The 17,283-nt window shown below is 42.1% G+C and overlaps 1 protein-coding gene across 1 annotated transcript in view; it reads left to right on the forward strand.

Annotated features, from left to right (window-relative positions):
* DOCK1 (dedicator of cytokinesis 1) overlaps positions 1–17,283 on the forward strand; it is a 1,072,828-nt gene that overhangs the window by 222,819 nt on the left and 832,726 nt on the right. The window contains exons 21-22 of the mRNA XM_069239713.1: positions 7,403–7,503; positions 12,217–12,351. Of these exons, the coding sequence (XP_069095814.1) occupies positions 7,403–7,503; positions 12,217–12,351 (236 nt within the window). The remainder of the gene's footprint in view (positions 1–7,402; positions 7,504–12,216; positions 12,352–17,283) is intronic.

Consider the following 17,283-nt stretch of genomic DNA (forward strand, 5'->3'; position numbering starts at 1 on the left):
AATAGCATGGATGCCATGTGCTAAAATTATCTGAAACATATCAGCAACAATTACAACTAGCTATACACGTTAATGTGCATAGTTACCAAAATGTGTAGCAGCATTTTAAAATGTAAGGAAAAATTGCTATGCAACATCCACTAAAATGCTAGCAAAATCTGTCTAAGTAACAATTCAGCTTCCACTCTGTACTTTATTTGTAGAGTTTGGCGATTCTCCTGGCTTGTCTTCTCATAAAAGGCTATGTTGTCAGAAGGGACAATTTGAAGATGGCTAATCATATCTTCAGTAGAATTAGGATATTGACAAAAGTGGTTGAACTTTGTAAAGACATGGCCTCCAATCACCTGTGAGGAGGCCACTTACTCATTTAGATTGTTGTTATTAAATTATATTCTGAAGTAATGTCAGCAAAGCCTTGTAAGGCTTCCTGTAGCTATTGTGTGATGAGACACCTAATTAAAAAACTTGAAATGTACAAGACCTATCAGAAAATGTATTTGGCCACTGCCAATTTATAGTTAAGCATACATTAGACAGGAGGTATTTTTCAGGGATATTCCATCCAAGATGCACAATAAATAGCTTTTTGATATTCTAAGCTAAATACCTACTGACTCCAAACTGTTTACTCATTGGCCATCTTCCCCCAGTGGACAAACCAAATATAGGTAGGTGTCTTAGAAAGAGTTCAGTCCTTTAAATGTGGGCCAATTCCTTTGGCTGAAATGTTTGTTCTATTCATTTAACAATGATGATGTTCTGGCCTCTTGTCAGGCAAGCTTTAGATCAAGTACCAGGATGGTGGAACCGAGGTTCTGTCTCTCTTTTTTTTTTGTTTAAATTCAATGCGACACTGAAGAGCAGAGGGCTATTTTTTCTCATTTCTTTACTTCAAGGCTGCTTTTGGTAACATTGATAGTGTTCTGGTGAACCCTTTGGAATGATGTGTATACCCGAGAATTTAAATGGTAGGATTTTCTCTTTATACCCTAAATGGAAATCACAGCTTCTTTCCTGTCCTTAAGAAACTAACTCAACACCTTCTGTTTCTTAGTCCATCTCTCCTCCCACTGACTACCCTCTGAGGCACTGACTAATATCACTGTCATTTCCCTGCCATTTCAGAACACTGTTTGAATTCAGTTGAGTGCTTATTCCTCTAGTCACTGGCTTGTGGGACTGTGCACATATCCCACTTATTCTACTCACTGCAATCCTCCAGTGTAGCAGAACACTTTAATTACTCCTATCCAGTGACCTATCTCAACGTCTGCATCCTGTAGATCTTCACTGTGTTTTTTAACATAGCTGCAAGACTAAATGTGGCCTAATAACGCTGCCTCAGTTTACTTTGGATCTAAAGGTAAGCAGAAAAAAGGCCACATTTGTGGCCTGTGGATTCAGGATACCTGCCAAAAAGTGTTGTAGTTTTATCTGCACTATTTTGAGTGTATAGATGTCTACCCACTCTACAGAGTGTGTTCTGGACACCTCCTGCTTTTGAGAAGATGTCCAACATAGTGGCGGCTGGTGCATTTTTAAAGTGGTAGGGCAGAAAGCTTTAGTCTGAATACAAAATGGGAGTGAACTTTAAACAAACACATGGGAGAGTGGCTGTGGGGAGGGGGAGATTTATTCCACTGCAAGAAAAGAATGGGTGCAAATATTGATCTTTCTGCAGATATTTCAAGAAAACATGCTATGGTTTTCTGAAAAAAGGTGTAAATGTGATCACTAAGATTGTACAGTCTTCTTGCACTCCTGCAGACACATCAGTCACACAAAAACATTGTTCTGCTCACATTGCACTCACACAAGCATACTACTCACAAGGGTGCACTTCTCATCCAGTGCATTCACACGACTCATTCTGCACACATGAAAGAACATTGCCCTATGCTCATACAGTCACACAACCCACTCTTCTCTCAGACAGGTACACTATTCACAACACCCACAAAGCCCCACCCTTACACCTGCACACGTAGTCTTACCACTCATCCAGTGGACTCTCATTACTCACCTTGCATAGCTGCCAAGCTTCACAGTTTCACGTGCTACCAGTTACACCAGTCCCAGTTTTTTTCTTACAATTCTAGTACTTGTGGTCCTGGATTTATGGTGGGCTACATAAAACTACAAGTGCGAGACTTCTAAGAAACATAAATGGGACTGGCCTAGCTATTCATGCATGGAACTTGAAAACTTGCCAGGTATGACCCTTGCCCTAATGCATGCACACAGCTCTCCCACACTCATTCAGTCTCACAACTCACACTGCAGTCACACAGGCACATCACTCACCCTGTACTCATACAGTCACAGCTCTCACCATCCACCCTACATGCACACACAGACCCCAGGCTGCAGTAGCACTAAGGGGCTCATTACGACATTGGCGGTCCCACCATGGGGCCACCAATGCCACACGGAGGACACCATCATCATGTGACACCCCCCCCCCCAGTCGAATTACAATGTTAAAGTAGTAGCTTGGTGGAGTTGTTATTCTGTTTTTGTTATCCAACATCCATCAAACTCTAATTAAGATTGTAGCCTCCTGAAGAGGCATAAGAGTCAGACAGGGTTTCGTTTTGGCCCTTACTCTCGCCAGTATTTGCTCTAATGTTTTGCATCAGCAATCTTGTGACATTGAATATTGTCAAGGATACCGCATGTGTTTAAAATTTGCCAAACGTGCTGTGCTACTGACCTGTTTGTAGATTGCTCTGAGGATTTGAGAAATTTGTCAAAAGTGTACATTCTTAATCATTGGCAGTTGTTACTCTATTAAGAAATCATTTGTTATTCCCCATGGTACTTCGGTCAGGAGCAAGTTTTATCTTTTTTTTAATGACATGGTTTGAAAGTAGATAGTTATGGGAGCTAAACATGTAAATAATGTTTCTATTTTATGGTATACCATCTTTGTAACATATAACAGTAAATGAGAAGAGGTGCCCTGTATTTATCATTGAAGTGTTTTTGGATGAAGAATGTAACTGCACCCTGTGTCTGGATCACCTAGTGAGCTTTCATGTGTACAATCAGCAATCTGTGCAAATCGTCTCCCTTGGACCTTCTAGTAGCAAAATTGAGAGTGTGAAATACATCACGTGTGTTTGCTACAAAACTAGTTTTATCCTGGACAGGAAGGGTTTTTTAGGACCCATCTCTTCATAAAAATGCCATGCATCTCTTACAGCTTGCCTGTGTACCCAAGGTATTGATTAAAGTTCAGCTGAGGGTCATTTCGACAGACCCATTTGCATTATGAAGACAGCTCACTCTGTGGTTACAGGGAAGTGTTAGGCCAAAGTTAATATCAAACATCTTAATGATATTCATAAATCCTCCAAAGGCTTAGCATATCATTGCTATAAATCTTACTGGGACCTTATGCTCAAGCCAATATTTTGAGTGCATTTATTGCATGATTGGGTATCCCCATCCTATCAAAAACTTTTTATGCTGACATGGAGGCATGTTAATTCAAGCTTTGGTACAGCTTATGAAGAAAGACTGTTCCATTTTTCTTGCCATCTATATTATTGATAAGCATTAGTTAATACATCTGTCTCCAGAATTGTTTATTAGTAGTAGGATGGGATCTGTTGCCTCAGTGCACCAACCGTGTTATTCACTGTCACTAATAATTGTCACATGTAAATTGCCCAAAAACCTTTTTATCCTAGTTTTCCCATGAGATTTCTGTTTGTCTGATGATTTTGTTTTATGTTGTCGTACTTCGTGAATTGTTTTTCGTGTAATAATAAATGCAAAGGGCTACTGATGTTGTGGTTGCTAATGATTAACTCTTTTCATGCCTTGCAGAATATTTATAAAGCACTGTAAATTTCTATACCTGATATTTTGACCCATGACAGGGATTTTTTTCCCTTGCCTACTTTTCTTTTATTAGTTGTTTTCATTGAAGCTTATCACTGTTTCACCTTAATAGTATGTTTTTAAACCATCTTTAACCCCTTAGTTGCAGAGTCACGCCCCCTGTGCTGAATCCTTTTTTGACGTTTGCAGCACTTTAAAATTAAGCCTACGTAATTGCTTTCCTACAAAAGTTATCCAGGCGAAATCCCCCTCCCCCCCCCCCCCCCCGCAAGCTGGGGATTCTGACGGAAACATTTGTCTGTGAATTCTAATGGGAGCAACTGAGAAAATAGCCAAAATACAGCAAAACGTACTTTGTAACATCACATCAACAGTTGGTTTGCTGTGATAGGATCACCATCTCTCCGTTTTGTTTCTGGAAGAGTCGGGATTGCAGAAATCAAAATAAGGTTTTACTGCAATTTTTGCATTATTCCTAATGGTAGGCAAAGTTTCATATTTTGTATGGTTTTCACCTATTTGCGGTTTGCAGTAGAAACAGGCTGTAAAACCACTTAGTAAACTAAGAAAACTATACGTTTCTGAAAATTAAAAAAAAATTGGAATTCAGAAAGAGGTCATTTTTGTAGTTTGTTTATGGTGTTCCCAAACAAATTGTTGAAATAGAAGAGTGTAAAAAAATAGGAAACGGTGGCAAGGAGGAATTTTTGGTTTATTGGCTGATTTACTAAATTAATATACCATTACATCCATCAGAGCGTTGTAGTTGCCGTGATGTATAGTGTTTGTTGTTTGTCCGAAAATGCGTGATCCCAGCATTTCTACAGCCGGTAGTTGTATTTCATTGAATGCCACCTATGCATCAATTATTATGGAGAAATCTAATGAATTAAAATGGGTATGATGGAAACCTATGCATTGTTTAAATGTTCCCACAATACTGAATTTATAAATAATGGTTATTTGATACAAATCTGGTCCTGGAGGTTATCCATAGAATTGCGATTCAGAAGGTATTGTGTTCTTTCTTGGTCACTGGCTTACAAATGGAAGCCAAAAATGGAGAGACTAATTCAATAATTGATAATAACAAATGTGATGTGATTCTGCGTTGCCACACTTTACCCCCCCCCCCAAAAAACGGTATCCCACTTATGTGGTTAGGCATTGCACTCATGACAAGAAAGGCCCGAAAAACATGGAGATCTCAAATCTTTCCTTGAAAATGTATCCATTTTGGGGAAGTGGGTAGCTTCAGTATTTTGTCCTGGGTTAACTACCACCCAGGGAAACATACCAATTTCAGACATTACTTTAACCAAGTGGTGTCTAGGGTGCTTGACTTTCATGGATCTGTGTTTTCTTACACAAAATGCTCTGCAATTTTCAAATTTTGGCTAAAATCACACACTTGAATCCCATTTCTGTGAATGAAAGTTCCGGAATCCATGTGGACAAATCTTCTGCCACACAGTGTTTCCTAATTTCTTTCTTATAAAGAGAGTATCCCACTTGTGTGGCTCTGCTTATCGACAACAACAGGGCCTGGACAAAACTTGCACTATTCAAAGTCAGTGTGTGTCAAAGACATCTTCACTGTGTTACAGTGAATGTCCACTGCTTTGTGTCCACTCACACATGGAAGGAAGTGTTTCAATCAGGAGAAGCGTGGGAACACAGGGTGGTCTGACTTTGAGCACTGGCTGAAAGTTCCTGATTTTTCTGTCACATAAACAGGTGTAACACATTTGTAGGCCTGTTCTTGATGATAGGAGGGCATTCTTAGTCAGAAACACTCATAGTTGGTAGGGCTAGGTGGTTGCTGATAGACCAAGATCTCGGATAGTGCTGTCATTCACCATGGTAAATGAGAGGAAATTAGGATTGAGCCCCTCTCTACTGGCACATACGACAAAACGGTATCCAAAAGAATTCATATTTCCTGTGCTTTCCATGTTATGGGGATGTTGTGGGTCCTGGGGGTGAGGGGGGCTTGGAGGGGCTGAAAGACTGTCCTTTTAGGCATCAAATCAAATCAAAAACATTTATAAAGCGCGCTACTCACCCGTGAGGGTCTCAAGGCGCTAGGGGGATGGGGTTACTGCTGCTCGAAGAGCCAGGTCTTGAGTTGCCTCCGGAATGCGAGGTGGTCCTGGGTGGTCCTGAGGTTGGTGGGGAGGGAATTCCATGTCTTGGCCGCCAGGTAGGAGAAGGAGTTCCCACCTGCCGTGGTGCGGCGGATGCGAGGGACGGCGGCGAGTGCGAGGTTGGCGGAGCGAAGTTGACGGGTGGGCGTGTAAAAACCGAGGCGACGGTTGAGGTATTCGAGTCGCTTGTTGTGGAGGGGCTTGTGTGTGTGGGTGAGGAGCCGGAAGGTGATCCTTTTGTTGACGGGAAGCCAGTGCAGGTGTCTCAGATGGGCAGAGATGTGGCTGTTGCGGGGTATGTCGAGGACGAGGCGGGCGGAGGCGTTTTGAATTCGCTGCAGACGTTTCTGGAGTTTAGCGGTGGTTCCTGCGTATAGGGTGTTTCCGTAGTCCAGGCGGCTTGTGACGAGGGCGTGGGTCACGGTCTTTCTGGTGTCGGCGGGGATCCAATGGAAGATCTTTCAGATCATGCGGAGGGTGAGGAAGCAGAAGGATGATATGGCGTTGACTTGTTTCGTCATGGTGAGAAGTGGGTCCAGGATGAATCCGAGGTTGTGTGCGTGGTCTGAGGGGGTTGGTGCGGTGCCAAGGGCCGTGGGCCACCAGGAGTCGTCCCAGGCGGACGGGGTGTTTCCGAGGATGAGGACTTCCGTTTTGTCTGAGTTCAGTTTCAGACGGCTGAGTTTCATCCATTCTGTGACATCTTTCATTCCATCTTGCAGGTCGGCATGAGGTAAGGCCCGATCCCTGGGCTAGCCTCCTCAACTCATTTTTGATAAATAAATAACTAAATAATCCCTTGTCTCCTGAGGGCTTTCTATCCATCCAAAGAATCCCCAAATCTGCCCCAAGTGAGTCCAGGGAAGGAGAGGTGAAAGTCTTTTGGGCACTTTAAATGTGCGGGTGATGCCTGATGCCTTCACGGCCTGCCCACACTCTGTATTCTTTTGGTCCTTGATAAGTGTGAAATAAAAGAGCCTGTACTTTCAGGTATGAATAGTTTTATGCCATCTAACAAAGATTGCAAAGATTTTGAACAATGCCTGGATGGAAGCCTAACTACTTTCAATCAAAAGGCAAATACAACCCTGCTTGAACAGCAGTGCTCACATTTAGCTTTCAGAGATTTTAAGTCCACTGTATTGTTTAATCACTCTTTAGGCATTGAGAAAATAAGCAAAGTAAACCTACACCTCAAATAAACAAATAGAAACACAAGTGAAAGATATTATGGCCATTATCTCTATCTGAATTGTAAGTAGCATTTGGTGTTGCTATTGAATTTAAAATATTTTACTGGGTGTATAATATTGAACTATTTGGAACACAAACACAAGTTCAATTTGCAATGTAATTGTAGACGTTTCATACGGTAATTGATTTCTGTACTCCTTCCTTTTTAGGTATTTATCATTGGACTGATAGCTGATAGAAAGTTTCAACATTTTAATCCTGTTTTGGAGACCTACATCAAAAAACACTTCAGTGCTACTTTAGCCTACACGTAAGTGTATTTTGGAGTTTTGTTATCTAGCTCTTTGTTTCTTTGCCATGGTATTGTTTATTCCTTGAAAACATTTCATTTTGCTAAACAACTAATTATTTTAAATCTTAAATTTAGTTCAGTCATTAGCAGATAAATGAAAATCTGCTCTCCTAGATCTAAGATATTGTGCAACACATGAAAATAAGTGCAGTTACTGTTGACGAAGGATAGCAAGCAGCTCTAATATCCCTTAACTGCATGGCTACTCAAGATGCCGTCTTCCACACATTCCTGTTGGGAAAGCTCAAGAAATGGATGGGTTCTGTCACTTCATAACTTGTGAAAGAAAGAGTGCCAGTGTCCGAAACTCTGGTCAGAAGAACTTGGCCAGTGTAATTAAACACTGGTGTGCTGAATTCCAATGCTTGCTAGTCTTAAATACACCTCATGCCTCTTTAATTCACTACTCAATACTCCTTGCCCCTTTAGCTCTCCCTTTTTTTGGCGCCTCCTTTTTCTCCTTGTGACTGTTTTTAATCAATCTATCAGGTTCTTGTAAAGCACGGCTAATCACCCGTAAGGGTCTCGAGGCTCTAAAGGGGAGTGGGGGTAGCAGCAGGTCAGTTGAAGAGCCAGATCTTGAGGTTCTTCTTGAATTGAGGTAGTGAGGGTGATTACCTGAGGTGTAGCATAAGAATGTTCCAGGTCTGAGCTGCGAGGCAAGAGAAGGATCTTCCTCCAGCTGAGTTCTTGCGGATCCTCAGGATGTGGCAAGGGCAGGTTGGGTGGAGCGGAGGTGTCTGGTAGGTGTGTAAAAGGACAGGCAGTGGTTGAGGTATGATGGCCCAATGTTGTGGAGGGCCTGTAAGCGTGCTTGAGGAGCTTGTAGATTATTCTTTTGTTGATCGGGAGCCAATGAAGGTCTCTCAGTTGAGCAATGATGTGGCGGTGGCGAGGGATGTCCAGGATGAATCTGGCCGAGGCATTCTGAATTCTCTGCAGTTTTGGATCTGAGCTTTTGGGTGGCGCTGGCATAGTGTGTTGCCTTAGTCCAGCTTGCTGCTGATGAGCACCTGGGTGACTGTTCTCCTGGACTCGATGGGTATCCATTTGAAAAGCTTCAGAGCAGGCGGAGCATGTGGAAACAGGAGGATGAGACACAATTGATATGGTTGTTCATTGAGAGAAAGGTGTCAACGATGATGCTGAGGTTGTGTGCATGGTTAGTGGGTATGGGCGGAGGGGTTCAGAGTGCTTCAGGGCCGACAGAAGTCGTCCCAGGCAGAGGGGGTGGAGCCTAGGATGAGAACCTAAGTTTTGTCGAAGTTGAGTTTCAGGCAGCTGTCCTTCATCCAAGTGGCAACTACCTTCATTCAATTGTGGAAGTTGCTTTTGGCAGTTGTAGATTGGTCAGTTAGTGAGGGAAAGGATCAGCTGGGTGTTGTCAGTATAGGAGACGATGCTAAGTCTGTGGTTTATGATGATGTTAGCAAGTGGGGCCATGTAGCAGTTGAAGAGGGTGGGTCACAGAGAGGAGCCCTGAGGAACACCGCAGCTGATCTCTGTCAGTTTTGATGATAAAGGTGGGAGCCTGACTTTCTGGGATTGGCCAGTGAGGAATGAGTGAATCCACTTTAAGGCTTTGTCGTGGATGCTTGCGTCGTGGAGTTTGGTGCAGAGTGTGTGCTGGTAGACGGTGTCAAAGGCGGTGGAGAGGTCACAAAGGATGAGTTCTGTGGTTTCGCTTTGGTCGAGGAGAGTGCAAATGTTGTACGTTGCTCCGACTAATGCGGTCTCAGTCTGTGATTGCTTCTGAAGCCAGATTGGGGGGTCCAGGGTGTGGTTGGTCTTGATGAATTAGGTGAGTTGGGAATTGATAGCCTTCTTGATTACTTTGGCTGGGAAGGAGAGAAGTGAGATGTGTCTGTAGTTTTTGCTGTCCATGGGGTTGGTGGAGAGTTTTTTCAGCGAGAAGGTTTGTTTCTGCATGTTTCCAGTCTTCTGGGAAGGTGGTGGACTTGATGGAGCAGTTGATGATGCAGCATAGTTCGGGGGACGGTTTTGCCGTCTTTCACTTCCTCCTTCTTTCTGATTTATGTGTTTTTTTCCCTCTCCTGCACTCAAGATGTGAAAAAATAGTTGCTGGTCCCTAAAATAAGTGCTAGTGGCACCCACCAGCAACCACTGGCTCAAAATAAGCACTGGGTTTTGTGAAGGCCCTTCAGTGGATTAACTTTTTGTTCTGTAACCAGAGCCAACAAATATAGATTGTATTTTCTCTCTCATTGTCTTGTAAAATGCACTGCAGAGCCTAGTATGACTCTTCCGTCTGATTTTCACTATGTAAATGTTTTCCTTGGTTGAACCACTCAATGACTTAGGTGGTCATTCTGACCTTGGCGGGCGGCGGAAGCCGCCCGCCAAAGTCCCGCCGTCAGGTTACCGTTCCGCGGTCGAAAGACCGCGGCGGTAATTCTGACTTTCCCGCTGGGCTGGCGGGCGGTCGCCTTCAGGCCGCCCGCCAGCCCAGCGGGAAAGAGGCTTCCACGATGAAGCCGGCTCGGAATCGAGCCGGCGGAGTGGAAGCTGTGCGACGGGTGCAGTTGCACCCGTCGCGTATTTCACTGTCTGCGCAGCAGACAGTGAAATACATTTAGGGGCCCTCTTACGGGGGCCCCTGCAATGCCCATGCCAGTGGCATGGGCACTGCAGGGGCCCCGCGACCCCCCCTACCGCCATCCGGATCCCGGCGGTTGGACCGCCGGGATCTGGATGGCGGTAGGGGGGGTCGGAATCCCCTCGGCGGCGCAGCAAGCTGCGCCGCCTTGGAGGATTCAATGGGGCGGCGGTACACTGGCGGGAGCCCGCCAGTGGTGCCGGTCCGACCGCGGCTTTACCGCCGCGGTCGGAATCCCCATTGGAGCACCGCCGGCCTGTCGGCGGTGCTCCCGCGGTCCTCCGCCCTGGCGGTCTTTGACCGCCAGGGTCAGAATGACCGCCTAAGTCCACCAGTATTTGTAGGTGAAATCCAGATACACATTAATTTAGCAAACATAGCAGAGAAGCATACTAACATTTATGAGTGCCTCTACCATCTCTACATTTGTATGATTGGAAGCAACCTCTGCTTAAATGGATAGAAGATGTAAGTCCTAATCAAAGGAGTGGAAGGCTTGGTGTCTTCTCCTCTAAACTGGACCTCTAAAATGGGCTCCCTGCCCACCTCATCCCTTCAGGTTAGAAACTTGGGGATCATTTTCAACTGGAACCTAAACTTCATTCCACAAACAAATTCCATGGTCAAGGTAAATAATTTCCAACTGCTAAAAATCATCCCTTTTTATGTAGGGCTTAAAAACGTGCATACACACACATATACACACACTTCCATACATACAGACAAACACACACTGGTTCAAACCTATGTGGGCTACTTTAATATAGTTTCCACTCACCTTCTTAAAGCACTCCTTACCAGACTGCAAAGAGTGCAAAATTAGAAAGCCAGTATTAAGCTGCACTTACAGGAACAGCACCACACTAACGCAGCGCAGACAGCTGTCCATTGGGTCACAGTTGAGTTTATGATCAAGTTCAAAACATTATCCATTATCCAAAAAGAATATATGGGCAAATGTCCTCTTGCATTTCTTCTCATCTCATTTGATTAATCAAGAGACTACAGTATTGGAGAAGATTGATGGCAGGTCCTGCATCCAACACTATTGAACAGCTTCAGTCCTCCAAATGGAAGCCTTTTACCTTCAGTTGATAAAGTTCCTGAAAACCAAGTTTTTCAAACCAATTTTACACTAAGCATTTGACCTTCATGAAAGCGACTGAAGAATGTCTGATGTATGCGCATCTTACGTGTTCCTCTAGACTCTATTCTGCCTTGTCGAAACTTTGTATTGTGTGTGTGTTCTAGAGCGCTACGGTGACCTAAGACAACTGTAGTATTTTATAAACTCAAAAACAAATGCAGTCATAATTAATAAGCCGAGATCTTGGCAGGATTATGCTCCTTATTTCAAATGTATAAACCAATACTAAGAACATACTTGCTAGTGAGTTTTGAAGAGAGAATTTGCATACATTGTAACCTACAAGTAATGAACATAAAAGGTAGTTCAAGGTCCCTAGGAACATCATGTCCCCAGACACATCTGGTTGGCACATTAACATGCCTACTTTGGTACCCTAGGTCCTAGATGTAGGAGGTTCCTCAGGAAGATGGGTAATGTGTCCTGTGGCCTTTCTATCTTGACGTAGAAAGCACCCAATTGGTCCACTTCCATCCATTAATACAATATACATGTTTATCTCCACTTTCAAGTTAATACTTATTTTCACTTACAGTTAAACAGGACTTCGTGCATGTACCCACAATTTCAGTTCAACAAAGGCACATTATGTATCTATTATTTATTTCTACATGTAGAAAATTTGATTGGAGACATTTTTGGATTTGTGCATTTAAGTTTTGGAGATTGTAAAGCCCTAATTGTTAAACAGAATGGCAATAACCTGTAGTGGCCATGTAATGCTAAATTTTCATTTTGAACTGTTCATTCTTTGAAGACCACAACTTTTCAGACTTTTGACAGATATAAATGACATGTTCATGACAATGCTAGAGGAAAAAAGAAGGGATTGCATTGTTGCTGGTTTTGTAGGCATATCAAGTATTAATGTGATATCTTTGCATGTGAACTTATTTTCTTTCACTAGGAAACTGACCAAAGTGTTGAGAAACTATGTGGATAGTTCTGAGAAACCTGGTATGACAGAGCAAATTTTTAAAGCTATGAAAGCTTTGGAGTATATCTTCAAGTTCATTGTCAGGTCTAGGATCCTTTTCATACAGTAAGTAACTGAAGATTGTTATGTTGTGTGTTTGAAATTATTGATCTTATTTTGTTGCCTCAAACATTTAAGAATTGTTAAATGTAAATTGTGCAAATAAAAAATGTGTTTTGCAAGAATTTGTTGGCATAAAAAAATAATTTGTGGCACATGAAACAACCTTAAGAGTTTAGCCTTAACAATGAAAATTTATTCATGCATTTTACTAATATTTATATTGTAGTTTTCTCTCAATAAAGATCAATTTTCTACATAGCTGTGTATAATAAAACTTTGTTTATTGCATTATACATAGAAGGAACATAACTTAGAAAAACCTTTGATTGGCTTCGAACAACATGTGACCATCCATATTCCTAATTACTTTGTGTATAAACCACCAGACAAAGTTGGAAAAAATTGATATTTGTGATCCATAGTCAAATATGAGAGGGTAAATTGTAGTATATTGAGGCTTATGTCAGTTAAAGGCTTTGGGAGTATTGATATGGACAAGATCATGCACCAACCTCTGTCTCATACTGTGAAGAATGTATGGATGAAAATGATTCTCTTGGTTAAATATGGATTTTAATTTAAGCAACTGCACATTGCTTCAGCCTCATTTCTCTATAAGGTCACCATACTACTTAGTGATGTGCAGTGTCCTTATAATGCATGAGTGGCCCTTTACCCCAGATATATTAGAACACTGGAATGTAGAGAGTTCTTTTGAGATTGGTGGTACAATAGACGTCTATAATCCCTTATATATGCCTGCTGCTATCAACATTTCAATGCTGTGATCAATCAAATTATCACAGACCTTCAAGAAGAGTGAAGGGTAAGTCTCCACGCAATATGGCTTTCTCACTGCTTGGCCAAACCACATGAAATAATTTGACTGAGCAAAGGGGCAGGCAATGGCTACAGACACATTGTCATCTCTTCTTTAACACCTTCTGTTGGCGTTTACATTAGTTATTGTTGGGCATGCACAGCCATGCAACTAACTGGGTAGTAAGCAATAGGAAGTGTAAAAGCAGAGGAACGTGGCTTTTGTGAGTCGTTTATTTTTTGTTGTTGTTTTTTTTTTATCCTGCATCTTGCATGATTATTACACAAAATAAAATAAATTTAAAAAGCGAAAAGTAAAGTTTTTTTAATTTAACATTATGGGTAGGCCATTAAAGTCCCACTCCAGTCTTTTCGGCCGTCAGCTCAGGCCATTAATGTTGGAAAGAGTCTTTAATGGCCGGTATTGTTCGTTGCAACAGCATATTGTTCCATAATACAATCACATAAAGAATACATATGGATGCTGGTGAAATGTAGCACTATCCCACTAAATGAGTTTAAATCTATGGAACCTCTTTTTTTAATATAGTATGTTGCAACAGAAAAGTAGAAAAAGGAATAAATATGATAGAGCCTTCCACCTTCACAGTGTATGCCCCCATGAGTGAGGCCTGCTGATGAAAACTTTGCTGAAATTGGTGGTGGGAGATCCAGGCAGTCGAAGATCCACTGCCCGAGTTAAGGCAAAACAGAGTTTGCATAGGCACCATATAGGTAACCCTTACTTAGACGTTGAGAAAACGCTGAAGACTGGGGCCCAGGTTTGCAGCCACGGAACTTAAAGGGAAATGAACATGCGCTGTGCACAATTAAGATTCATTGGTTTCTTGACATGTTCTGCCGTATACTCCGAATGCCTTGGGGTATGTTAATTTCTTTGGAAAAAAGCCTGATTTATATTGGAAGAATATGAACGTGATAATTGGTAAACAGCTGTTCCTTCTCAGATTATACAACGTGTGTAATGGGTTTCTCCTAGAAACTGAAGTTTGCAAGAGCTTGACGGTGAGATTTAAGACAGCGATATTCTTTTCATAGTTCAGCATTTCTGACAGAACTCATTAAAGCTCACATTATTATCCCTGTTAGGTGTATTGCATATGTTAAGATTGTTACCGTAAAAAAGTACGTTTGCCTGTTGTAAACCATAATTTAGAAATCCAATCATGCATCCAGACACACGTCTTGTGATAAAGGTCCATGATACACTCTCTAGCGAGTTACTCTTTCATCTGCAGCCTGCCAAGGACCTGGAATGTTTTATTCAAAGTGGTATGTTTTCTTGAACTGTATCTGTTTCTCCTTTTCACTCATTTTCTGTATTTTCATTGTTGTATTTTTCAGTTAAAGTAAGGTTTGTACTTAAAGATGTAGCTTGATTTATGCTCTGGTCAAAGTAGAACTCATTCGTAGTGATCTGTATTGTTGGAACATTTAGCTCTATTGTCAGACTGGCAAATCGTGGGAGCCCGCAGTCACACAAACATTTGCAGCATCTGTCTTTTTCTCTTAAGGCCAAGGGAAACATTATAGCGTGTTTGTCTTTGACACAAGATTGATGGACAGAAAGAGTAACGGTTGAAGGTGATGTATGTCAGACTTGAGAAAAAAGGATTTACTCTCCACCTGAAATGCTTGCATATCTCTGTGAAGCTTTTAACCAATGGTCTCATGCCTCAAAGGGTTTCAAGGTGTGGAGCTGAGCTAAACCTCATTCTATCGTAGCATTTATTACACAGGAGTCTTTCAATAATGCTAGCTACTGGCCATCACTTGAGGTGTGAGCCAGGGGCTGCAGGCGAGAATGCATAAGGAAGGGTCGTAGACAAATAGGTAGTGTTCTTTTAGAGGTCAGAAGTGGCAGTAACACGTTTCTGCCAGCTCTGACATCGCCCGCCTTCTAGTGCCCCCTAAAAAGTCAACGCCGACTATAAAACTGCTTTGGGGCACGTAGCTCGTAGTCTGTGTGCATTCCAGTGCTTAATTTGTGCTTGTTGTTTTCGGTAGCACCGGCACTTATTTTTGAGGGCCGGGGCTTGTTCTTCTGCCTCAAACATTTGCTGCAGGCAAAATACATATGCGAAAGACGGAGGAAGGGAAAAACGAAAAAGCGTCATAAAGGGAGAAAGTAGAAAGCTGCAAGAGTGAGCGGAAGGGGCAGGAAGTGCCCTTATATGGATTGAAGAGGCCCGAGATGGTTTAAGGATTACGCCGCCTCAGTGTTTCGTGTTCACACATTTAATCGCAGCAGCCTTCTTTGGGCACCTCCACCTTTTTATTTACTAATTAAGCACTGGTGCATTCTAAGCATAAGCCCCTGTTTCACGTACAGTATTCAGCTCAACTGTTTTCAGTCTACTTTTGAAAACTTAGTTGTTGAGCTTTCTATACAGTTAACATTTACGAGGCTGTGGAACACTTAAGAGCTAATTTCTCACAGAGATTTCTTTAAGCTCCTGGACATTTTATTAACCTGCCGTAAATGAGGTATAAGCCCTCTATGGAAAACCCCCTGGACTCAGATTTTCTTGTGGCGTCTTTAACTAGGGCCAGTTCTACTCAAGTTAAAATGCGGAAAAAAAATGTCTTCAAACTAGGACATTGAACATTTTACTAAACTTTACTGATGCAATGAGAGCGTTGCAATATTTTACAATAAAATCTGAAAAACCGTTCAGCAGCATATCCACATTTGAAGTGTTAAGACATTGGAGGTCTTCTCTTTTAGGTTTTTCCAGAAACCCAAGAGGCTTAAACTGGCTCTAAGAGAAACTGGAAGTGAGTTCCAAAATTGTGCTGCCTTTGCCCAGAATGTTCTTCCTGATTTTACTTTCTTAAATTTTGGAATGCTGACCAAATTAGCAGAGGCAGATCTTAAGTGTCTCTGCGGTCTGTAGCATTCAAAGAGTTTTTGCAAGGCAAATGGACCTGTCCTGTTTAAGGCCTTTTAGACCATAACCATTAATTTGAACATTATCCTTTCTTTAACTGGGAGCCAATTAAGCTCGGAGGATGAATCATACCGGGATTTGTTCAATGGCAACTTTTCCGCTATCCTTTGAACCTGATATATCTTTCTGATTAGGTACTCCGGGTCCCAAAGAGAAACACATTACAATAATCAATTCTGCTTAGAATCCTGCCTTCAACCACTAGTATCCTTGCAGGTTGGGATAACAGTGAAACAATCTCCCTGAGACTTCGAAGGCGACTGAAGCTCACTGTTCTATTGATATGTGCTTCCATAGTGAGCTTGTCATCCATATAGACCCCCATGCTACACACAACTCGAGCTACTTTGAGATTCTCACTGCTTGTCCAGGGCCAAAAATCCAGTAGGAGGCATTAGGGCACTTTAGAAGAGGAAACAGCACAGGCATTCAATTTTTCCTTCTTTTAGCCAATAAGCCATCTCCATAAGGCAACTATGCAACCCTTCTACCAGGGCGTAATTGTCTGTGTCCATTGCTAAAATTAGCTGTGTATCATCTGCATAAATAAGAAATGTGAACCCAAATGATCTGATTATCATCTGCAGCAGTCATAAATATATGTTAAACATTATAGGGCTCAACTCTGACCCCTGCAGGATGCCATGCTCAATTCACTTAAATTCTGAGTGATATAGTGGAAGTTATATAGCCTGGGAGCAGGTTGTCCGGTAGGATTGAATCCAGTCCAGTAGTATCTCCTCTATTCCAATTCTCCCTCAGTCTGAGGATAAGAATCTGGTGGTCAGTTATGTGAAACACAGCTGACAGATCTAGTAGGATCAGAACAGCTGTTTGACCATTATCTACCATCGTCCTCAGTTCATCTAGGGCCAGGATGACTGCTGCTTCAGTCCCATGGCTGGCCTTAAACCCATTTGTTCCGATTCCAGACTATCATGCTGTTCTAGAAAGCAAGCAAGCCTGCTGCTAATATATTTCTCTAATATTTTTATCGGATAAGGAAGTTGTGATATTGGCCTTTAATTATTAAAATCATTTTTATCTGCCGATGGCTTCTTTAGTGATTGAGTGACTAGAGATTTCTTCCATTCCTGGGGAGTGATTCCTGTCTTCAGGGACTGGTTAAAATGTCTTAGTAGAC

This window comes from Pleurodeles waltl, chromosome 6, assembly GCF_031143425.1.
Source record: "Pleurodeles waltl isolate 20211129_DDA chromosome 6, aPleWal1.hap1.20221129, whole genome shotgun sequence".
NCBI classification, from domain to species: domain Eukaryota; kingdom Metazoa; phylum Chordata; class Amphibia; order Caudata; family Salamandridae; genus Pleurodeles; species Pleurodeles waltl.